Source organism: Branchiostoma belcheri, unplaced genomic scaffold (assembly GCF_001625305.1).
Source record: "Branchiostoma belcheri isolate BF01 breed outbred unplaced genomic scaffold, Haploidv18h27 scaffold3, whole genome shotgun sequence".
Classification (NCBI taxonomy): Eukaryota; Metazoa; Chordata; class Leptocardii; order Amphioxiformes; family Branchiostomatidae; genus Branchiostoma; species Branchiostoma belcheri.
Window position 1 is genome coordinate 5,232,117 of NW_017803909.1, and position 23,893 is coordinate 5,256,009.

The 23,893-nt window shown below is 40.2% G+C and overlaps 1 protein-coding gene across 1 annotated transcript in view; it reads left to right on the forward strand.

Moving 5' to 3' along the window:
- Window positions 1–19,526, forward strand: part of LOC109473903 — a 30,685-nt gene extending 11,159 nt beyond the window's left edge. The window contains exons 17-37 of the mRNA XM_019774053.1: window positions 4,921–5,181; window positions 5,602–5,757; window positions 6,231–6,383; window positions 6,787–6,946; window positions 7,351–7,556; window positions 8,139–8,263; window positions 8,914–9,043; window positions 11,164–11,381; window positions 11,537–11,650; window positions 12,083–12,209; window positions 12,691–12,813; window positions 13,259–13,440; window positions 14,014–14,142; window positions 14,743–14,932; window positions 15,451–15,644; window positions 15,917–16,222; window positions 16,499–17,125; window positions 17,256–17,372; window positions 17,905–18,064; window positions 18,417–18,546; window positions 19,063–19,526. Coding sequence (XP_019629612.1) covers window positions 4,921–5,181; window positions 5,602–5,757; window positions 6,231–6,383; window positions 6,787–6,946; window positions 7,351–7,556; window positions 8,139–8,263; window positions 8,914–9,043; window positions 11,164–11,381; window positions 11,537–11,650; window positions 12,083–12,209; window positions 12,691–12,813; window positions 13,259–13,440; window positions 14,014–14,142; window positions 14,743–14,932; window positions 15,451–15,644; window positions 15,917–16,222; window positions 16,499–17,125; window positions 17,256–17,372; window positions 17,905–18,064; window positions 18,417–18,546; window positions 19,063–19,229 — 3,975 coding nt within the window. The 3' untranslated portion in view covers window positions 19,230–19,526. The remainder of the gene's footprint in view (window positions 1–4,920; window positions 5,182–5,601; window positions 5,758–6,230; window positions 6,384–6,786; window positions 6,947–7,350; window positions 7,557–8,138; window positions 8,264–8,913; window positions 9,044–11,163; window positions 11,382–11,536; window positions 11,651–12,082; window positions 12,210–12,690; window positions 12,814–13,258; window positions 13,441–14,013; window positions 14,143–14,742; window positions 14,933–15,450; window positions 15,645–15,916; window positions 16,223–16,498; window positions 17,126–17,255; window positions 17,373–17,904; window positions 18,065–18,416; window positions 18,547–19,062) is intronic.
- Window positions 19,527–23,893: the final 4,367 nt, after the last annotated feature.

A 23,893-nucleotide genomic window follows, 5' to 3' on the forward strand; every position in this document is an offset into this window, starting at 1 on the left:
AGTTAGATGTGCAAAGGTTAGGTGTAACAAGTCGCTCAGTATAACATAACAAGCTGATGCCATGCCGCGTGCCTCCAAAGCTGGTGTGTTACCCCGAGGGGCAGCTATACCGGCTATACCGGTACATATACATTAAACTTGCACTCAAAGCCCACATAACATCCAGTTCTAGACTTCTGTTGACTGAGGGGGGTTTAGCAGCATGTCTTTGTATGGCATTGCAGTTGATTTGGGTTGTCCCTTGTTCTCCTTCGTCACATGATGCATTCCATCCTCAATATGGATTTCGTCTACCGGTAGCTCAACATCTTCTTCATCAGACCTTTAGATTGAGGTCACAAAAATAAATTTGGTTTTATTTTGTTGAAGTTGATGGTCAATTTCTCAAACAATGTACAAAATGCATTCATGAAATTCACTGTTTACGTAATCTTAAAAGTGGTACATGTACATTGTTAGTGCAGATAAGCATGATATCACTATGAGTAGCATTTTCTCTAGCTGTGATGTACATTTTCTCTAGCTGTGAGTCATTGGGTGTTGTTGGATTCATATTTTGTTGTTCAGTTTACCGGTATTTGCTTTTTGATAGATTTAAACAATATGGGATGTAGATGGCCTGTTACCGGTAACTAATAAACAGCATAATGTAGCCTTTCTCTGTCATTTACCTTTTTCTTGATGAGATGATTGAGATGATCGTGATGGCTACCACTACTAAGATGGCAGTCACCCCAAGCACTGCAACCACGATGCCCACCACAGTCCCTGGGTAACAAAAGTAGCATTTCGGTTATACATTTTTTCTTGGGGTTACATGTTTCGATCAAAAGAAGTTTTATATAAAATACCTATGGTATATAGATATTGAACAGAATTTCCTTATTCAGTAATGTGTTACTTGTTTACGATATGTTGTTTTAGATAGCAGTGACCATTAGAACGATTTGAAATCAAGGCAGAAAGATATGTTTTACTTATGAGTCTACTCAGTTCTGCAGGTAAATTAATGTTAACAGTAGAACATTCTACCTGCATTCAATGGATTGGTTACTTCACGTGCACCTCTTAAGCTTGTAGTGTGTCTCTCTGCAAATGAAGTAAATGTGCATGTCTGAAATGATCAAATATGGATCTAACATCCGTGTCCATAATATCACCAGGGTCCATAATATCACCACCTTGAGAAAAAGTGTGCTTTAAGATATTTTTACTGCAACATACCCTTGGTATGTACATTTGAGGTGTGCAGGAGTGCATACCAAAAGTATGTTGCAGTAAAAATATCTTAAAGCACACTATTTCTCAAGGTGGCGATATTATGGACCCTGGTGATATTATTATGGACACGGATGTTACATGTACGTTGGGTAGTCACATGTAGTTTCTTGATTTTTTTCTGTTTGATTACCATCCAGTGCTAGTGATAAGTTTTTTTAAAGAGGCACCTTTATTTCATGTACATGTAGAATTGTAGATACAGATACAGTAATTTGTAACATTAGTGTCTGTATTGCTAAACCAAGGGAGAAATATCTGATTCAATAGTCTACATTCAGGACAGTGTGATATAGCAGTGTGCATATGCACCCAGTATTTTGAGCCATGTCAACTTCTTTAAAGAAGACATTTAGTTCATACCCGTGGTAACAGTGAGGTTGAATTCACATCTCTCTCCCAGGTGGTTTTGTGGTGGAGGTGACAGATGTATCAAGAACCTGAAAGTACCATTAGCCCAGTGGCTGATGTTGGTGACGGTCAGGATGATGTCTAGTTCTCCAGGTTTTGCTCTCTCTTCCCTCACATTGAAGACATCAGGGAAGTCTGAGTAGCTGCCATTGTCACCACCTATTCCTTCAGAGAAAGAATTTGCGTTTCAGTTTTGTTGGTTATCAGCCTTCTCTTCAAGTGTTGTATGTTACATGTACATGTCATGTACATGCCTTGCTCCAACCAGTGGCTTTAAGTTTGTACATTGTTTGTTCATAAACTTCTTTTGTTTGTTACATTTAGTTAGTACATGAAGGGATATCAGGATTCAAAAAGCTGTCAAGTTTTGAAAATGGTTGTTAGGATTAAGGGTAGCTGCAATACTTTTTTACATACCTCCATTCTCATAGAAGGAATATAGATGTGGCTTCTGTTGATCAGGCGTCGGACCAAATACTTGCACAGTGTATGTCATGGAATCCCGTGGCACTCCAGCAGCTTTGGCAACAACCGTGAGGCTGCCACCATCGTGAACCGTCTGGCTTTTGGGGCATTTCATGAAATGGATAACTCCTAAAAAGTTAGAATCATGTTAGCATGAATGTTCATCTGAGTTGGTGAAATACATGAAGAGAATTAAACTGTAATTTTCGACTGAGTCTTTATTCAGCTTTATGACCCATTTTAAGTGCTTAGAATCATGTTATTGAATATTCTGCTGTGTCTGCTGTGACCTACATGTATATTACAAACAAACAGCCCTTTTCTGTAAACACAAACAAATTCTGTGACCATGTTTTAAAAACAACTAAATGCACTTACTCTAAGTATTCTAATAATTTTATGACAAAGGGGAGTGTTGACATGTTGACATGAGGTTTTTGTGTAGTATGACCAGCCTAGCAATATACATATTCCTTCCAAGCTGGTGTCTTATACAGTATATATATATATATGCTAACTGGTGCTTATACTGGTTTATTAGACTAAGTAAAGATACAGATACACACCAGACACCACACATTGATTGAACACTTACTGATGGCACTTACATGGAGGGATGCAAAAAATGTAAGTGATATTAGTTGATTAAAAATATGATCATGACAACAAAAATTTAATCTCCTTTGCAACATGCAGTTGTTGAGTCTCAATAATTGACTATAATGATGCTGCAGTGCACAGTTGTCAGAGCACATGTGTTATTCAGTTTCAATTTGAATTCAACAGGAAACAAACTTGATGTTCTATGTGCAAGACTATCCTGAACCAGTAGTTACTTCTCTCTTACATCATTGCTATCATTTCCTATCCTCCTGATAATAACTACATGATGCAGTACGTGCCATCCTCCGTAGTTACCACTGGATCCTTGTTGTTGCTGGCTACCGCGTAAGATCGATCACTTTTTTTGTTTACATCATATACATGCAAATTATTTGAAGACATAATTATTTTTACAAATGTGCATGCAACTCTTTGCCTACCTCACGCTGGCCATGGTATCACGGCCAGCTGTAAATCTTGTAGAAATAAGGAGCCTACTTATTGTTTTGGCCTCCATGTCAGACAACAAAATACATGTAAACTGTTTGACAGAAATTCATCTGTTAAGTGTTGGAATCACAAAATTGGACACCACTGAGAAACCTACTGTCCATCAATGGTCTTCTAATTTTTATGTACATGTATATGTTGAAAATGTTACAGATTCTTACCTTCTGCAATTGGTAGCAGGCACATCACAAGGCAAAAGAATCCTAATAACATTGCCATGGCAACCATCTCGTGTTCTGTAAAAACAGGAAGCACTGGATTGGTCTCTGGACATTTTATGAAAAAATTTGATTTTAAGCCTTACCAATTTAATTTGTAGGTTCTTTGATTTTAAAATATAATATGGAACTAGGAAATCAACCTGCTTGACTGTGCTGGGGGTCTGGTCATGCTGACTTTGACAGAGGTGTTGAAAATGGAATATGTCAGGGGAGCAATGTGTTACATGCAACTATTTGATAATTTTGAAGCAATAGCTTACATGGCTTATTGTGATTTCTTGATGCTGGGATGTTGGGATGTTGCCCTCTAGTCGAATGCTAAAGATCTAGACTCTGAGGTAGATTCCGATTGTTGCATATTATGGGCCTTGACAAGTTACAAGTACTATAGTATAGAGCAGAACATAATATAGAGAAGAACATAATTTTATCTGGGTGGCATAGAATGGCTGAGTGGTTTAAGGAGATAGAAAGGTCACTGGTTCGATTCTTTCCATTCCTGGCTAGATGTCTAGTGGCCTGAATCGGACAAAACCTTGCTTTTCGCCGGCTTCCTGACAGTCCGCCATGGTGGCTCTCTGATCCCTGGACAAAGAGCTTGTGTGCACACTATCACACAGATTTTCCCAGCAAGTGTTTTCTGAGTGGTTTGGAGCAGCATATTTTACACATTTGAAGGATATGAAGAAATATTTTTCTAGGGCCCAAAGACGAGGGCCCCTCCCAGTCCCCTTTTGCCACAAAACGTTCCTTGCCCCCCCCCTCTAAATATTGTACAGTCTCTTGTTTTTGGTATCTCTATCTGTGTGTATTGTTGTCACAGTGACTTCCTTCAGTTGAAAAGGATCTGTCACTGATAACATACACTGATGACATACCTGTCACCGGCTTTTGCTTGGCCTTTTTAAATCCCATTCACCTGTAAATGCCGGTGTACGTGGCTTTTGCCTGTACTGCGACTGCGCCGACATCAGCGCAGAGCATCATGGTTCCGGAGTTTGTTTACACATAAATATTAAAATAATGCCATTTATATGGTGCATACTCGATGACTCAAGACAACAAGATGCGATAGATGGAGATGAGCTTTAATGGACACCTGATAGGAACAAACAAAAATGGACAAAAGGGCCACCCCACGAGGTGACCTCTAATAGGGTCATGACCTTAAGAGTCAACTCAACCTATAGCTAATAACAAGCATAATGTCAACTAAACATATTACAATATAGTGGCATAAGGTCTGTCATGATTCTTAATAATTGGAATAAGGAAAGGTTCAAGGAAAATCAAGAGGGCAAAACAAAAATTGCATGCACTTTTCCAGTAAACAATCCATCTTTATCTGTCCAGACATGTTTTTCCTTACACATGGCAACATGTTCTTAAGAAATTTAGTCGGTAAGAGTGAATTATCCTTCTGTTTCTCCAGCTTTTCAAGACTTACAGCCACAACACCCTGTGTGCTTACACTGACCAACACCAGTACCAGATAGACACGGTCATGAAAGAATGGACAACGCACCACAGGAAGGACTCCCTGCCTGTCTTAGTTCTGACCGACTCAGTCATACCAGACCTCAGCATCAGAGATGCCACCTGTGTGATACACTACAGCTTCGCTCAGTCTGCTCTCAAGTTCAGCGCACGCTTGGGATGTATGACCAACAGCTTCAACAAGGATGTTAGCAAGGTTTGTTCTTTGACTCAAAAGCCTTTCTATGAGACAGGAGTTTGCACTTAAACCTCTTCGCTTTGGGTTGTATCACATTTCTTTAGCTGCAATATTAATGAAATGAAATCGGCCATTACATACACATGCTTGTAGGTAAGATGTACATGTATGTACATGTAATGTTGTTTATCAACTGTCTACTTTTCTGTCAATGCAGGACAGCTTTTTTTGTTTGTGTTCTCTCTCTTTCTTCTTTACAGCTTTACTGAACATACTGACACTAAATGACAGTCATCATAAAGTGTTTTACAATGCCCTGCATACCTAGTAGTGCACCAGGTACATGTATGTTTGACTTGCCCAGGAAAAGAGTTGAGATTCAGACCATGTATCAAAGTACATCAGACTCTTCGTCTGTCATGGTCCTGTCTTCTACAGGAGAAGAAGAAGACCCCAGGCTGTGTGTCTTTCATCCTGGTGACTGAGATGTGCACCAAGTACGCTATAGGCCTGCAGGAGATTGTGACCTTGGTGAGGAGGTCTGGAGGTCATGTGTCACAGGATATGCTGGACATGTGCAGCAAGGCCTGGATGGTGGGTCACAGTTTTCATAACGTTATCCTCAATGTTAACAGTGATTAAGCTCTGTCTGCACCTTCAGATTGACTGTAAAGCTATCTTTTACATTGTACATTACACTAGCACATGTATATTACATGCATCCAAATATAATGATAACAGAATGCCAAGTATTCTTGTTCAGTCTACTAAAACATTTCACACAGAAAGACATGGTGGGGATTAAGAATGGATTGGGAAGGATCTGACATGGGGAAATAAAAAAAGTACATGTACTGGGAGGGTTTGAGAAAAAAAAATTGTGTGTAGAAGAAAAAACTTAGGAAAAGAAACTGAAAACTAGAGACTGAAGAAAGCAAAAATCCACCAATATTTTCATACACCCCTTCTGTTATTCCTTCTACTGTGAGTATCTCTAAGATCTCATTGGTTATGGTCGTCCTATTCCCTAAAGCAGTGTTTTTTCCTCTCCATTATTTTTTATTCAGGCTAAGCAGATAGGAAGAGTGGACGACAGTTTCTGCCATGCCATGAAGGCGTTCGGCCACTGTGCAGAGCAGGCCAGGTGTAAGGCCAGACATATTGTAGTACCTGAGGTGGACCAGCCTGGGGAGGGGATGCCTACCTTAGGATATGTGAAGGTGGGAAACCCACTGTTGTAAACAGAAAGTAAAAATAAAGGACCTATTGTATTTTCTGTGATTGGTGATGGTTTGTCGTTTGTGCAATATTGCTGTTGAAGTCAAATTGAAGAGACAAAATCTGATACAATGTATTCAAATGTAGCTAGTAAAATGATTTTTCTGTTTTGTTGGTGTATGGCAGTTAAGTATTCATAGAAGAAAGGCAATGTTATGCACATTTTCGTCCATTCTAGTCATATGTCATTGTAATGCTACGACAACCAACCAGTTACATGTGCTGTAGTAATGCCTACATTGATTCAGATTTTGTCCACATTTTTCTACATGATGTCAGTATTTCATGGCATACTTAAATTATGATTTCATGACTGAACAGTAAATTTTTGAAAATGTTCATCAGATCCTGGTGACCCATGTGAAGGATGCCAACTGTTACTATGGGCGTATCCTGAAACACTGGGACTGGGACAGGAGGGCTGTACCCAGGGAGAACACATGTCTGCCCCTCATGGCTGACATAGGACTGTACTACAGCAGGCAGGAGAACAAAGTACCAGTCGGTAAGTGTAGGAATGGGGCCCTGCATGTCCTTTTCCATAGAGCGTCTGATTTTTCAGAGCCAATATTCTAGTCAATCTACATACTTAGTCAAAACCACACTATCCCAATGTTTATTGACCCTCATGGAGCAAAAATTTCCAAAATTCTGAAGGAAAATGGTTACTGGAAGGGCCCTGGGCTGATTAGAGTACCACCCAGAAAACAAAGGACTCATATTGGGGCTTGTTTCTGCAGTTTTAAAAGCCCAAAGTATGAAATGCTGACTTAAATGTGCCAATGTGAAGCAGTATTGTGTCAATACATGTATCACAAAGATTGCCTTATTCAGAATATTTCCAGTTTTGCTGCCCTGAAATTGCATTGAATGCCTAGTTTTAGATAACCAAATAACTCCTTTTTCCAGTGACAGCCCAGGTGGGTGACCTGTGTGCTGTACGGGACAAGCAGAACACGTTCCACAGGGTTCGAGTCACCAAGATCAGAGTATGGGAAGGCTTCACCACCAAGTTTATAGCCACTGTCTTCCACCTAGACGAGGGAAAGACAGAGGATCTGGAGGTTACAGAACTGTTGAACCTGCCAGGACACTTGGCAGCGGTACCAGCACAGGTATAGTGTGTGTATGTGTTTGTGTGTGTGTGTGTGTGTGTGTGTGTGTTTGTGTGTGAATGCATGTATGTGTGAGTGTTTGTTTGTGTGTATACAGTATGTTTGTGAAAGTGTATGTGTGTGTGTCCGTGAATAGTCAGGTCAGTATGTCACTGCAGAAGGAGACTCTTTTTACACAACCATGTGCTTTTGTTTCATAACTGACCACAAATATGTACAATGTATATACCCAACTCCTGTATGTTTGGGACCGCATTGTAGATACAGTTCCCTGTAACCACACATGTGTAGATATGTAAATATTGTACGTTTGGGAACGCATCTATAGCAGCGACACCAGTGCTGCAGAGCAATGTGAACCAGTTAGAATTGCCCTGAGGAAGGTGACAGATGGACACCAAAACGTTGGCTGAATAAAAGACTTGGTTGTGTAAAAAGAGTCTCTTTACTATGTGTGTGTGTGTACATTTATAAATTAAATGATTGTGTGTATTTGTTTGTGTGTATTTGTGTGACAATGCGAGTGTGTGTTTGTGTGTATTGAATCACCCAAGTCTACTACTACTGCTCCCATGTCCCCAGGCTGTGGAGGTATTTCTGTGTGGAGTGTGTCCGATCGATCAGGACAAAGGGTGGACAGACATGGCCAACAAATTCACTGCTGCACTCATCGGTGGCAAGGAACTGGAAGGCAGGGTGGCTCTCTGGTCAGTAGAATCAATTCCTCCCTATTTTTAACCTTCTCCCAGCAGAGTTTACCTTCTGACACTTTGTATTGCTTATTGTAGAGTTAGGTGGCAAGAAGAAGGTTAAAGAATCCATTTTCTTGTAATACTGCATTATGACTGCAATTTAATAATGTAATCTGTTTTTATATTCTGTATGTTGTGCTTGGGAGGACAACTTGTAAATGTGTCAATGCACCTGTTTTGTCCTCCCTTCCACTTGTATATCTTGTGGTGAATTCAAATAAACAAATAAACAAATACAAATGGCTGGTATGTTACAGCTCAGTATGGCTAATGTAGAGCGTACCTTAACACAAATATTATATTATGTCATTGTATGTGACAGTATTGTTTGTAAAAGATTCCATGTTTGTTCCATTGTTGAAGATCACTGAATAAAATCAAATGGAGTTCCAGCATAAATTTTAATATTGAAAAAACTTGAGTGGTTCTTTAAAACAATTCTTAGATTCTTTCAAACCAATCTCAGAACAATATCTTCAGATTCTTTGAAAAAATCTTCAGATTCAGATGGTTGTTAAAATGCATTTAACTGAGGCAACTGAGGCAAATGTTATTAGTTGTAGAAGCTCAAACCTGTTAATTTCCTTCCCCCATTTCCTCATCAGTTTGGGACACACCCTGTGGATGGAGTCCCTGGTGGAAAGGAAAGTTCTACAGGGCATCAAAGCCACGACAAACAAACACAACATCAGGAGGGAGCTACTACGTGTATGCTTGGCTGAAAAGAACCCAGATGTATGTGTAAATCTCTTTATAATTCCCATTGTTTGTAACATCTTCCTTCCATTCAAAGTACATGTACTTGTACAATTTTCATTATTACTCCGTGAAGGAGGTCAGGACCTCCGGACGGAGTGTTGTGAACGGCTGATTTTTCATGTTCGCAGTCAAAACACTGGGTTCTCTTTGTGTAATCGGCACGCAATTTTATACGCCGTCTGCGGGCATGCCCGTGTTGATGCACGAATGTGTATTTTTGCCGTTGCTGCTTTCGCGGTCAATGTAATATTGCAGACGCACCCCTACAATTACGAGGCGAATTGGAATGGTCCAGAAAAACGCGTTGTTTGGAATAGCAGTGGGGGGGTGGAACTTCATGCAGATACGGGGTGGTTTTTATAAGTGGTTCCAGATGTTTTTGCCCATGGTTAAGAGATGGCAAGTTTTTTGGAAGATGTTCGCAGCCAAAACGCATTCTTCCGTACGTCACATTTCTGTGTAATTTCGCATGTGGTGTGGCATTATGTCCGGGATGATGCATGTCTTTTTATTTTTACCGTAGCTGTTTTGATATTGGAGTAAATGCTTATTTTCGAAACATCCCCATGTCGTTGAAATGTTTTCGTCCAGCCGTTTATGTGACCGGTAGTACTTAGTAAGTCGCGGTCAGGCTGATGGGGACGGAAATGTGGGGTGGTCAGAGGTCAACATTACGAAATGTAAATACCGATGACGTAATCCTATCGATTTCAAATTGGTCGGCTGTGGCGACCTAGTGGCGGCGTGTATTTAGTCACGTAGCAACTGGCCGCTCCACTGTACACTTGGGTTGGGCCACTCCATAGTGTTTAAATATAATAGTGGAGCAGCTCTTTGAAAAAATGGACAATATTTTTGAGCAACCCATCAATGTGTTCTCGGCCTCGTGGTCGGATGTGGTCTGGGGCTGGTAAACCGCACATACTAGTAGATCGGGTAATTTTATGATTTGCTAGTTGTAAAGGCGTCTTGTAGTATGAGCCGGTATATGAAGAAGTAGCCTGTGTTACACAATCATGCTTTAGGGCGGATTGATGTGCAACTGTTACTAATTACAGGGACTGCGCTAATGCCGACCAGTCGCGCCGTCCTGATACACCGCGAATGTTGGGCAATATGCGAGTGTTCCCTGTAGACAGTCCCGGGAGTCATTTTTTTCGCACATTCGCACATTCCAGGAGCCAAACCAAAATACGTTCATGAACCGAGTCCAAAAAACCGAAACATGAAAATCCGATGATCGGACCTGATGTACATTTCTCTTTCTGTAGATTGTACACACTATACACACATCTTTAGATAATCTGGCCATGGCAGGTAAAAAAAAAAGTAACCCTGAATCATACTAGATTAGCGTAAATGCATGTTTATGCGTTCAAAACAAGAAAAGAAATTGTTTCCCGGTATTAATCTCTTGAAACACGGCGCTGAATATTGACACAACAATATTTCGGGCATCGCGCGCCCTTCCCCGTTGTTTAGACTGTATGCAAATCCCGCGTCACGTGTCGGCATTTCGCATCTCTGATTGGTTGTTGCGTCTTAAGATGACTGAGCCGACGTGCGTTTAAACAATTTTTCTTTGTTCGATTTATCACACTTCACAGAGAATTGCCAATGGCTACCTCTTTTTGTTGCAATATATAATACTTCACGGAGAATTGTCGCCTATGGCTTCTTGTTTGGGTTAACATTACAGGTCAAGTGACATGTAACAGAGTATTTGTTAGTAACTGTGGTTTGGTTGTGTGAGTGAGTAAATGCAGCTTTTCAGTAAAAAAAAGCTTTTGAATGAAATCTACAACATATCACTGTCGGTAATAGTACTAGTATTAGAATATGTGGGTGCATCTATTATGATACATGTTTTAGTCACAGCCTTCACATCGAAAGCTCTCTCTCCAACATACATGTAGACAATGTAGATTTTGAGAATAGACAACTTTTCATCTCTGTTAGGTGTTTTTTAATGCACAAAGCTTGAGTTTTATCGTGCTATTTTGTGGACCAAATTGTCAGGAAAACCGTGTATGATCAGCCCATAAAACCCACTGACAGTCTTCTTAAGTCCCATAATGTATCCATTGATTCTCCAGCATGTATCACTCCTGAGACAAGCCTGTGACGGGAAGATGGCCCTCCCTGAGTATAAACCTCCATCTAAAGCGCCCCCTGCCAAGCCTGGGCAGAAGTACAGCACGGCCAATCCCCCTCCCACAGCCGCCCTGCCTGAGTCAGGGTTTGATGAGGTGTATGTGTCAGCTGTGGAGCATCCTGGGCTGATATATGTGCAGAGGAAATACTATGCCAGAGAGTAAGTACAATGTACAATGTTCACACAGTTGAGAGACAAGTCATCAGAAAGATAACACGGGTAATGCATTTGTCATTCTGTTAGATTTTTCTAATGCAAAGAATCTTTTGCTGCAAAGTTTTTCACAGAATGCATATCTTCTTGTCATCTGTAAGGTTGGAAGCTCTGACTGCAGAAGTCAACAATGAGGAGAAGCTTGCGGCTGCACCTGTATTGGAGAAGGTGGCACCTGGGCGGCTGTGTGTAGCTGTCTTCCCTCAGGACAACAGGTTACTCTCTAGATCTCTTGTCAATACTCTCTTGGAGAGACAAAATTATTCAATTTCAATAAATACTGTGGAATTTGTGGCAGTTGTGTTTAAATTGGTTTACAGGCACCTGCCTGCTTTCTGTTTTCTCTTGTCATAATTTCATATATTTGGAGTCAACCAAGTTACACACTTTCATACTTTATCTAGTGTTTATGTACATTTATCCATCTGATGAAGGCATTACACTGTCCTGTACAAAATGTAAGTCGACGTCATTGAAGACAAAGTGACTTCATTACCTTGTTGGCAAATTAAGGTTTTTATGATGGCATTCAGACAATGCCTTTATGAATGTACACATGTATGAATACCAGCACAGAAAAACAAATCAGTTACCTTTGCATCATAGAACAGAAAAGTTGAGATGTTTCCCTGTTTCCCTGCTGACAGATGGTACAGAGCCCGTGTACAGCAGGTGCAGGAAGAGGAGATGTGTGAAGTCTTCTACTTGGACCATGGAGACACAGCCATCATCCCCAGGGGGTCCTTAAAGGAACCGTGGGTGGAAGTCATGCAGGTAAGACTGAAAGTTTTAGCTCTTTTGCATCAAACATTGGAATACATTCAAGTAAGTCTGAAGGATCACATCACAGCTTTGAAATTGTTTCTTAGCTTAATTTTCTTGTGATCCCATGTACTATCTTTTCTTAAACTGCACTCAAAATGGACACCATTACATCTTCAAAACCAAAGTCCAGACCTCACTTGGAGACCCGTACACTGTGAATTCTGACCCTAACCTCCCAATGTAAATACTACTCTTTTAGTGCACCTTAGCATGTCTTTATACATTTATGTATAGTAAATCCTATAGATCTAATGAGTTGACGATTTTAATGTCCTGTACTTATCTTATGTAGCTTAATTGTAGTCCTTGCTTCCAGGGCTCACCCTTTAAATTAGTTTTGTAACTAGTTGGGCAGCCCTGGCTGTCACCTACACAGCTGAACCAATAAGATAAAAATAAGAATGGACACTCTCTCCCATGTGTTTCACAGCTTCCATTCCAAGCCATCGAGGCCTGCCTAGGTTCTATCCAGCCCCTGCATGGCCAACAGTGGAGTGAGGAGTCTGGGGATGAGCTGTGGGACATGGTGTTTGAGAAAATGCTCTTCGCTCAGGTAAACTGGAGTATAAATGCATGAAAAGTGGTGATTTCCCCATCTTGTATTGTACATACTGGCAATCATATTTTTATTGCCAATTGGAAAAGGGAATATGTAAATCACAATTTTTTCGTGGTTCTTTTTTGTTTTTTTGTTTTCATGGTAACTTCTGTGCCGCAAATTTATCATTACTGTGAACAAATAATTCGCAGACTTGCTTTCTCCAACACTTGCTGCCAAAGCGAACATTTAGTTCCGTGAACATGTCCATTGTTTTCAGACTGCAAAATTTTGCTAATGTGCATATAAAGTGATTTACAGATTAGTTTTAGATATTTATTGTTTTCTCCAAGCCTGATGTTTCTTATCCTTATAGCATTTTGATCAAACCTTTCCAAATGTCATCCTTTCACACATTGTAAGGAATGATCAACCCCTATGTTGTTTGATGTTTGAGTAGGTCCTGTCAGTTGGACCATCTGAATATGGGAATGACAACCGTTACAAGATGGAGCTGTACGACACGTCAGCCGAGTATGACATCATCATCAGCCAGGAGATGGTCATGCAGGGTCACGGGGTCGTGTCGGGGTCACCAGAGGTCATCAACCTGCTGTTTCCCATGGTGGATGATCCTGCCTGGTTAGTACTATTTCACATGGTACTACTTACAAGATTGCGTTAGGTGTATCATGATATTGTACTACGTTTATAATGCACACCTACTGATAAAGCTTTGATGTAGTGAAACTTGTAGCACAGACATTCCTTTTACAGGCCCATCTTGCAAGCCTTTTATGAACCAAAATCCATTTTAGCCTTTGGGAACTGAACCACTCATGAAGCTGCTACTTATAGTGTGCTGAAGGTCTTTTCAATAGAGATATTCTGTTCAAGATTTTTTTTTACATTGAAAAAAACGCTCAGGACATTCTGTAGACTGCTCAAGAAGGTACGGCTGATGCTGAAGTTTTTGTGTAACTGTTCAGAAATATTACATAGTTTCAGGTAGCATTGTCCTTGGTGCTGAAATGCCTTCAGTTGGACATATCCTTAGACTGTAGAAGTAGATATGAAGTCAATCTGTAAACTTTGGTGTAACATTTTACATTGATTGAAAAAAACATACTACATAAGCTGGCTGCAAGAGCACGAAGTCCTCTGTGTACTGCAATTTATCACTACATTAATTTCTTCTTCTCTGTTTTGGTGTAGGTTGGAGTCCCACCCAGACCCTTCAGAACAGATCTGTCTCCTGTGTGCACAGCTGTGTCAGACGTCTGACTCAGGCCACAGGCTGGAGCTGGCTAGACAGATAGACAGCATTGTCATCAACAACCCTACGTGAGATTGTCTTGTCTCTATTATTAGATTATTAGTACCATTGATGAATGAATGAATAAATGAAAGACCTTTATTGTACGTTTATGCTCTTTATTAAAGCTAGGTACAGGTCATGAAGAAAGCAGAAGTAACAAAATTACAGCAATATCTTCTACATACTGATGTTAGCTACTATGTACAGATTCAATTTCTTCTCACTTCTTAAGAAAGTTGTAGATATATGAGCATATGGAGCTAATGATACATGGTTTGTCTAGTTTCATAAGGAATACAAATTTTTCTGTTCTATCTAAATGTCTGAAGCTATGGAATTAACAGTGAAGTATCTGGACATACCTAGCTGATGCTGTTGTAAATGATCTGTAAAGCATACAACATGTCAGTGGATACAACATGTGACAGAACCTTACATTGTAGATATGTTATGTTGCAATATGTTACAATTTTTAGTCTTCAATCATCATTCAACATGAGAGGGTATGAATACTCCAATATACTTCTATACAAGTTCCTACACAATGTAGTGTTCTCTAGCTATTTTGGTACCACTTCAATCTGTTAGTGAGACATAAGAAGAACATATAGCTCTTGTTGCTCCAGGAAACGTGACAGCATGCAGGAGAGTAGAGGTGTGAGCTCTGTGTGCCTGATGCTGGGGTACTGTACAGACCCTGCCGTGTTAGAGAGCCTGGCGGTCAGTCTGGGGTACATGGTCATCAACAGTCAGGCCAACTGTGAGGAGGTCAGGACCACGGGAGGGCTCAGGACACTCTGTAGGCTGCTCAAGAAGGTACGGCTGATACTTTTTTGTGTAATATTTTAGAAATATCACAAGGCAAGTTTCAGGTAGCATTGTCCTCGGTGCTGAAATGCCTTCAGTTGGAGGCACGTTGGTAGAACGTACTGCACTGGGCAAAACCGTGATTTGCCATGGTTTTTGTTTGATTTTTGGTCAACGTAGCATCAGAATTTCGCTTTTGCAGACAATATCTTTTCCAACATAATATTTGGAAACTTCAGACGGGATTCAGGGATGCTAACCTTATATACAATGTCTGCAAGTAGGACCTTACATGAGACGTTCTGCCAAAATGCTATGCACAATACTTTACGGGGTTTGTGCATGTACTGTACGTTCTGCCGATTTGCTTCAGTTGGATTTATTTTTAGACCTTGTAGTAAGAGTCTTAAAAAGCAGAGCAAGGTTATTCTGTAAACCTTGGTGTAACTCATAAAACACAACTTGACAGTGAAAGCACAGCATAAAAAGTTACAGTTGCAGGAGGTGTTCTGGTTTGTGTCATATAGGATTATAGACCTGAGCTTCAGAAGCAGCTGGTATGGGCCCTGAAACATCTCGCTCTGAATGAGAGCAACAGAGAGGCTATACAGGAGCTGGGTGGACTGAGAACTCTGTGTCACCTTCTGGCAGACACCAAGAGTCTGCAGGTCCAGGAGAATGTGTGCTGTTGTCTGGGCAACCTTGTCACTGAAAATAAGATGTAAGTCCTGTTATTTCTGACCGATATCATCACTAAAAATGTGATTTCTAACTCGCTATTCTTCTATTTTGTTATATCAGCATTGACAATTTTTATTCAAAGTTCTGTAAAAAAAGTGCATTGTAAAAAAGTTCTGTTCTAGAACTGGGAAATTACATAGTCCCCACCCTAGAGACCCTTCTTTTTGCTTATTTGTCATGGCCATAAAACGCATGTGATCAAGGACCAGATTACTTTTACCTTATCAGAAGTGCCCCCTATCTCCCTGGCAGAAACTGCAGTGCAGTTGCAGAGTGTGGAGGACTGCACACTGTGTGCCAGCTGGTGAAGGGCTGTGCAGACAGCGCCGTGTTGGAGCCAGCCTTACAGCTGTTACAGCAGCTGGCCACACTGTCTGCCAACAGAGCAGCCATCACAGCGGAGGGAGGTGTGGAGATGCTGTGTGAGAGGGTACAGAACAGCCAGAGTGACAAGGTTCTGGTGCAGGCTCTCAGGGCACTGAAGGCTGTCACCTTCAGGTGTGAGGAGAATGTAGCTGTCCTGGTGGATAGGAGTGGAGTAAGGGAAGTCATAGAGAGGTGTGTAGCACTCTGTACCTTGCAATGACATTTTCAGGGTTTATGTAGTCAGGCAAAGTCATGGACAATTATGGAAACTTGAAATTTGCAAAGTGTTTTAAAAGGTCTTGGAATTGAAAGATGTTAGTCGAACTGTCATTTGTATGATGACTGAGCTTTTTACCTTTTTATAGTAAAGTTGTGAAGTTTTCAATACAGGCATATGCTTAGGATTTAATCTTCATTGTAGAAAATGTACTCAATAGAAGCATGTGTGTGCTTGTATCACATTTGTAGGTTTGCCTCCAGTCACCAGAGTCAAGAGATCAGCAGTCAGTGTAAAGACCTGCTGTCCAAGTTTGGGCCTCCTTCAAGGACAAAACCTGTCACTTGTGCAAAACCACCTGTCAATCATTCCAATGGCAACCATTCAGAAGTCAGTACAAGTAACCTGCTCCCCTCCCCTAAGCTGACTTCCAGCCAATCAGCATATGGCACAAACAGGCCAAATTTCTCTCATCATTCCAGCTCTAGCCAATCAGAATCAAGCATGAGAAGGCCAGGCTCCTCCTCTCTCAGTTCCAACCAATCAGCATCTCTGGAGCATACCCTTCCCCCTCAGCTGCAGGCTGGTCAACCTACGTCTGGTGTAAATACTAGTAGTCAAAACCCTTCTCATCCTTCAGACTCAAGCAGTCATGGTTCAGCCACTCAATATCATGATATCAAAACAAGGAAGGCACAGGTTTTGGCACATCATTGGACAAGACACAGGACACGGAGACCCAGTCTGGAGCCTGTCCCAGAAGGGAATGGAGAGCCTATCCACGAGGAGGATGATGATTTCAACGACATGCCACCACTGGAGACTACAGAGGAGGAAGAATCTCAGTTACCTGCTAAAGGTGGTCACAAGATTCAGAGGTGAGATTTTTCCATCTTTTCTTAGCTCAGATTTTAGAATTAATGTTAGGGGCAAACAAGTCCTCTGTCAATGATGGTTCTTCGTCCTCTAACAAATTAACATACGGTTTCTATTCCATTGCCTTGGCAGCCTGCACCCAAAGGTCCTGTGGTCCCAGCAGAAGGCAACAGTGACCCTGAGCGTACAACTGCGAGGTCTGTTACAAAAGCCAAACGTAACCTTCCTACCCACAGCTCTACACTTCAGGTAGGATTTCTCCACATTCAGACACAAAGCACAAGGAGCCTTGACTACTAGCATCTTCTGTGTAGGGATGACTTGTGCTCAGTTGGTGCAATTGAATTGACGTAAAATTGTCCTCGTTTAACATTGACAAGTCATATGGACAGGTCGCAAAGAACGAGATTTTATTTTTCAGTTCTAGAAAGTTAAAGTACTGTGATGCATATATAGGCAGGGGTCTCCCCAGAAATTCCCCAGAGAGGTGTTCCCTAACCGGTTGTTGAAAAATCAGCGAATTTTCATGGGAATAGTAAGAGAAAATTCTAAATTTGAAAATTTTTGGGGAGGTGCTATGATTTGGGGGAGAGGGGGAACACCCTTGCTTCATTGCTTGGGGAGAGCCCTGATAGGTGACAAAAAGATTAATTGAAATTATGTTGCAGATTTCTACACTTTTTGCCCTTGAAAATATCATTCAATGGTCGGTAAGAAGGGCCATACAAATGGCTTAAGATCAATCTGCATATGGCATTGAGAACTTGTTCCTTCCACCTAGGTCGTTCTTCAGAGGCACAGACTACATCCTTAACCTGGACCTGTACGACAAGGTGCAGCCTGGCGGGTGTTCCTGTCGACTGACAGGAAGTGATGTCATCCTCACCCTGAGGAAGGAGAAGCCGGGACCCTGGCCTCGACTTACACGCACCAAGTCCAAGGTCAACACCATTCCTCTTACAACAAGTACAACCTGGAGAGTTTGCACTTTTTGTAACTGACATTAGATATGTTCCTATATAGGTACATGTATGTTAATAATATCTTTATCAAACACATATTCAAATTCATATATATGGTGACAGGAGTCTAAATCCCCCCTTTCATAAAATTGCAACATGATGTAACCCAACACCAGTTACCATGGTGACAGACATCTGGTTCAGGTCATTGACCTTATTTGTTTGGAGAAGAAGAAGAAGAGAATCCGTTGTAACATCAGAGGTCTGCTCAGTCCACTGTAATTTAGTTCACAAATTTAATATTTATTTAACTGTTATCATTGTTTTACAGCACCCCTGGCTTGGTATTGACTTTGACAGATGGGAGGACGTGTCATCTGATTCTGACTCAGAATCTGAGCCGGATCCAAGACAGAAGAAAAATGTGCCACCACCGACACTGACACAGCACAGACATAAAGGTTAGAACCAGCTTAGTGTCTGACTCCAGCCTGTCAAAAATTGCAATGTGAATTTGGTGGCTGACTTTGTCTCCTGAAAAAAACATCCTATTTAGTTGAAGGTGCAAATTTCTTCGTACATAATGTATTCCTGTACCAGGCATGTTCAGACATAATCATTTTATCTTATCGTGGGTTTGTGTGGCGCAACGATACAGTGCTTGACTAGGAACCAAGAGGTCCCGGGTTCGAGTCCTAACATGCCATCGATCTTGTGCCCTTGGGAAAGGCACTTTACACCACTTTCCCCACTTAAGTCAACTGAAAATGAGTATTGTGTATTGTCCTTTATTTGTTTCTATGTGTGGGACACAACACCAGCAACAGCTGCCTGTGTCCCATGTGTATTGCACGCTTGCAATTTCAATAAATCAAATCAAATAAAGTCAAATCAAATTAATCATATCTTTAGAAGTATCATTGTCTGAGTAATGCACTTAAACATAGATATCTGTTTCCTTTCTTACTGTTGAACAGAGAGAGGAGGGCTGCCATCTACCCTGGCCAACGTAATCCTGCCAGAAATGGACATGTCCTCGGACACCAACAGTCACCTGCACGACTCTGACCACTACTCGGACTCTGACGGGGAGGTGGGAGGGTCGGGGTACAAGATGAACGACCCGCGCTTCATCGGGATGTAGACAGAGAAGATGTGGCCTTTGATACTGATGGTTAGGCCACGTTTATCTATTTCCTTGGTCTGCAGATATCATAACATTGAGCAAGAGTGCAACATGAACTGAAGGCATAAAGCTCCACTTTTGTATTGTTATAAGTACAAGCTGTGTAAGTATAGGCTGTTGGTCTGATTCATTCACATAAGGGTGTATCACGCTCTTACTGATAAGTGTGGTGGGTTCTCTAAAATGCTTGATATGTGGCTGTCCATACATGGAACATCCCTTTCAACAGACTACAATCCCTGCCAGTAGCTAAATGTTGGCTACTATTTACTGTGCTAAGATATGTATAGCACACAATGTTACCTGTTTCACACTCTCCACCGAAAAATGTGTAAATTGTTGTTGATGAGCAAATCAGATTGGTGGATCAGAGCAATGTTAGAGTTTATGCAGTAACATTCCAAGTTGTTTTTTCTAGGGACAGAACTAGAAAACCTTGCTACTTTGTTTATTTTTTTAGTGTACTGTGGAACACTGTTTATTATGAACATTCAGTCACATGACATTTTGAGCTGTGTTCATTTCCCAAAAGAATAGGGTAAGGGAAATCTATTCTTTTTGTTTCCTTGTCTTTGTCTCTTATTAGGCCACAGCAAGTAATTTCTATGGATGGCATCAGCGCATGCATTAATCATCTCCATGAAAAATGGAGGTGTTGTTTCTGCACATTTGTAGTCAGCATAAGTTCATAGTGCCTTTATGGATTGTGATGATATTTGGTATGTTGGTAGGTCGTAGGAAGACAAAGGTCAAGGTCAAATATGGGCCTCCTGGTGACTGACATTGGTACTGCAGCAGAACTTACGGTTTTTGTATCTTTTGTCCTGAACATGCTATGGTCTTTGATTTTTGGTAACAGATAGCTTTTCCTAGTGGTGTAAGTTCTGTCGGCCTAGCAGCCTGTTCACAATATAGGTATCATTTCTTGCTTAACAAGGTTTATGATGTCAAAATTTGAAAATGTAGGGATCTTGTTTTTTCTTTTGCCTGCCTTGTTTTTTCTCCTTATTGCATTAGATTTGGAGTCTGTGGAGGATGTCGTCCATAAAATTTACTTGCTGTTGCCTTAAGTGAAAATGGAGGATCCGCTGCATTTATTACTCGGTTGGCAGGCCTAACATAGACCACAGATACATGTTTTGATTTCATTGTCAAGTAAGGATTTTTTCCTGTAGTGGATCTGAGAAACAACAAATTTTACTGATGTGACATTTAAGTCAATTGAAAGCACAAGGTGGAAGCCTGAAAATACTGCAAATTCATTTGTTTTCAAGTAGACTTTATTTCATGGTAGGAGGGGATCTAACTCCCAGTATTCTTGTGGCAGTTTGTAGTTGAAACAATTCTGTAGTACAGTAGTACATTTAATACAAAACTCGTTTTCCTTATGTCATGACTTAATGGTCAGAGGTCATTGCAAAAACCTTGAAAATAAAACCACAACAAACACTTCAAGATTTACAGTGTAAGTGAGGATATTAAAGCCATTGTTAGATGCTTTTTTATTTCCAAGTGCAGGATGACTTTCCCCTCTAATTTTGTGTTGTTCCAGAGCAATACGCTGACTCTTATTATTATAAAGCGGCAATTTGTTGTGGGAAAGTGCAGTTAGGTGTGCAGTACAAGAAGTTGTAGTTTTCTTTAGCAGAACAGATGGCTATATAAAAGTATGTTTACTTTAGTTTTTAGAGCCTAACTCTTGGTTTTCATGGAAACTTATTTTCAAAAGATTGTTTCTGAGTATCCCTGTCCTTGGTGCTGATGTTAAAGTTGGTCCACATGTATGCTGTAACCTGTCGGAAAACCTGAGAAATGAAGTATGCATGTCCTTAGAAGTCAGGCAGAGCTTTTTTGCATCTAATATTTTTAACTTGTAGCCAAAGAGTTCAGTTATTTAAGGCTGGAAACATTACATGATCTAGATTACTAGATCTAATTACATTTGATTGATTTTACTGTCACCACTGTAAGCTGGTTTGTTTTGCCGAGAAGCAGTTATACCGGCTATACAGATACAGATACAGTATGTTGCCATATTCAGTGAATGGAACAGATTTTGCCAAATTATGCAGATGTTTGATTTACTTGTCATCCTGTAACAAACATATTTTCTGGCATGAAAGTTTATCTGCATTGTTACTTAACAGATTGTTTAAACTTTGTTCTGACATTAAGAGTAGACTTGCATACACAGTAATTTTTTTGTTCCAAGCCTTCGAGTCCTCAGTTACCTAAAGGAGACTAGTGGAATGGTGGAAAATTTGTTGAATCTGGTCTTTTTTGTGTTGGAAGAAAAGTTGACTCATAAATCATATTCTTTATAGTGTCTTTTTATGTTTACCTTTGCAGAAGGAAAACATATTGTTTTTGCTCTGTTTCTTCTTCTCCAAACACAAAAGGTCAATAACCTGGACCAAATGTCTGTCGCCATAGTAACTGGTGTTGTAACAAACACCCTGTGGTGCTGGGTTGCATTATGTAGCAAGTTGCAGACAGAGTTGGATGGGCTGATCACCATATATACATGTTTGAGTAAGAATAAACAGGGCAGTACTTAGGCTAGACCATGTGAAGGTTAACATTAAGCATTTGCTTTGCAAATGTGATCTTTCTAATTTATTTATTTTTCCACAGGCAAACTTGATATACATGTCATGTTTAAGTGTGTTTGCCTTTCTGACATTTGCTTTTGAAACAAAGTAAATCTTATGACATTGACATTTAAAAAAAAAACTCTACTAATAAGGGATGGACAACGAGTGAATCTGAATCAACAATCATATCAGAACTCTATCAGTGATGGTGGTAATGAGGTAATGATAATGAGGGCTAATGTGCTTTTCTGTTCATAGGTACTTCTGATTTTGTGATAAAACAGAATCCGATCCATAGCCCTGAATAAATCAAGCTACTGTAGAATTGCCTTTAGGAAGCTACATACATGTATACTCAAGAAAGATTGATATTGACACAAAGAATGGATTCAACTGTTTGATGCAGAGGATGATCTATTTTCATGATGATATTACGGGAGTCAACTATTTTGTATACAAGTTTTATATTTCTCAACCATTGTTATGTAATTTAGTTTTCTTTGTTTTTGACCCTCCTTACTAACTCTATACTCAACCACTTTACTAGTACAATGTTACATTGCAACAGTTGAAGATAATAATATTAACAAATGATGATGTGCTTTAAAACAAGAATATGATCATGGTGTTTTCAACACATATAAAATGTACAACAAATACGTAGAAGAACTATAGACTGTGAAAAGTTCTGACCACAAATGATGTCAGAATGTAGTGATCTGTCAAGTAACAATTTCTTCAAAGGGCCAGCAGGAACTTTTGTATTGTTAGGAAATGTGCTGAATCAGCTATTAAAGATGATCTTATACAAATTACAATATTTACATAACTACAGATATCATTTTCCTTCAATTGAAAGTAGCTAGTATTATGAGTTTTGTGTCTCACATTTTCAGATACTTAGTATATATGCCCTGTAAACCATTGCACAAATTATATACCTGTATTTTTTCACACTATTGCCAGGGCTAACTAGAACTAGGGTTTACACAAAGCCTATAAAAATGGATGGTTTGGTTCAGTTAACATGTTTGTAGTGTTGGCTGTTATGAAGTTTTGTATCCTGACCACATCATGGTTTTGAGATTATTATGTACTATCAGCTATAAACTATCAGTTGATGTTTCCAGTTGTTGAAATAAACTCACAGTAAGTACAGGACTTGACACTTGTGTGAGTAGTTTTGTGTTCCTTGGTTCATTACCTTTGCCAGTAAGGTTATGTTTTCAGGAGCGTTTGTGTGTATGTATGCATGTGTGTATGCATGTATGTATGTGTGCATGTGTGTGTGTATGTTGTTAAGCACGATAACTCTAGAAGCTTTGCATGGATTGTCAGGAAACTTGGTAGGTGGGTAGGTCTTCATGAGACCTAGAAATGATTAGATTTTGAGCCCCCTGGCAGCTTTCCTAGGTACTGCAGCGGAAGACACAGCGTTCATGGATGGATTCCAGGCTAGTGTGTCGTACGTCATTGTACGAGTGTGATGTTGTGTGATTTTTTAGCAGACTGTGAGAGAACTAACCGCCGACAAGGATCTGAGGCCACAGCAAGTAAATTTTATTGATGACATCCTCCGCAGACTCCAAATCTAATGCGAGCGGGCAAAAAAGACGGGCCCACAAAAACAAGATTCCTATATTTTCAAATTTTGACATCATGAACCCTGTTAAACGATAAATGATGCCTATATTGTGTGAGCTAAATTTACTGCCAACTATCACAACATCCATTTGTCACTTACAGCTTTGAAAAAGCAAAGTTTTCAATCATTGTACAAATGGTTTTGATTGAGTGGGAACATATAAAGGGAATGAAATACATCACTGCATCAAAGAAAAAATCAAAACAATAAATCAGAGCCTTGTCTCCTCTCTTCATGTTTATCTGCCATACACGTTCCACACATGCCATTTTGCCCATTTTCGGCATGTTAACCAGCAAAGGGCAACAAAATTTCTTTTTTTCTTCCAAAATCAGGCGAAAATTAATGCCTGCGCTGTCATCCAGAAAGATTACTTGCTATGG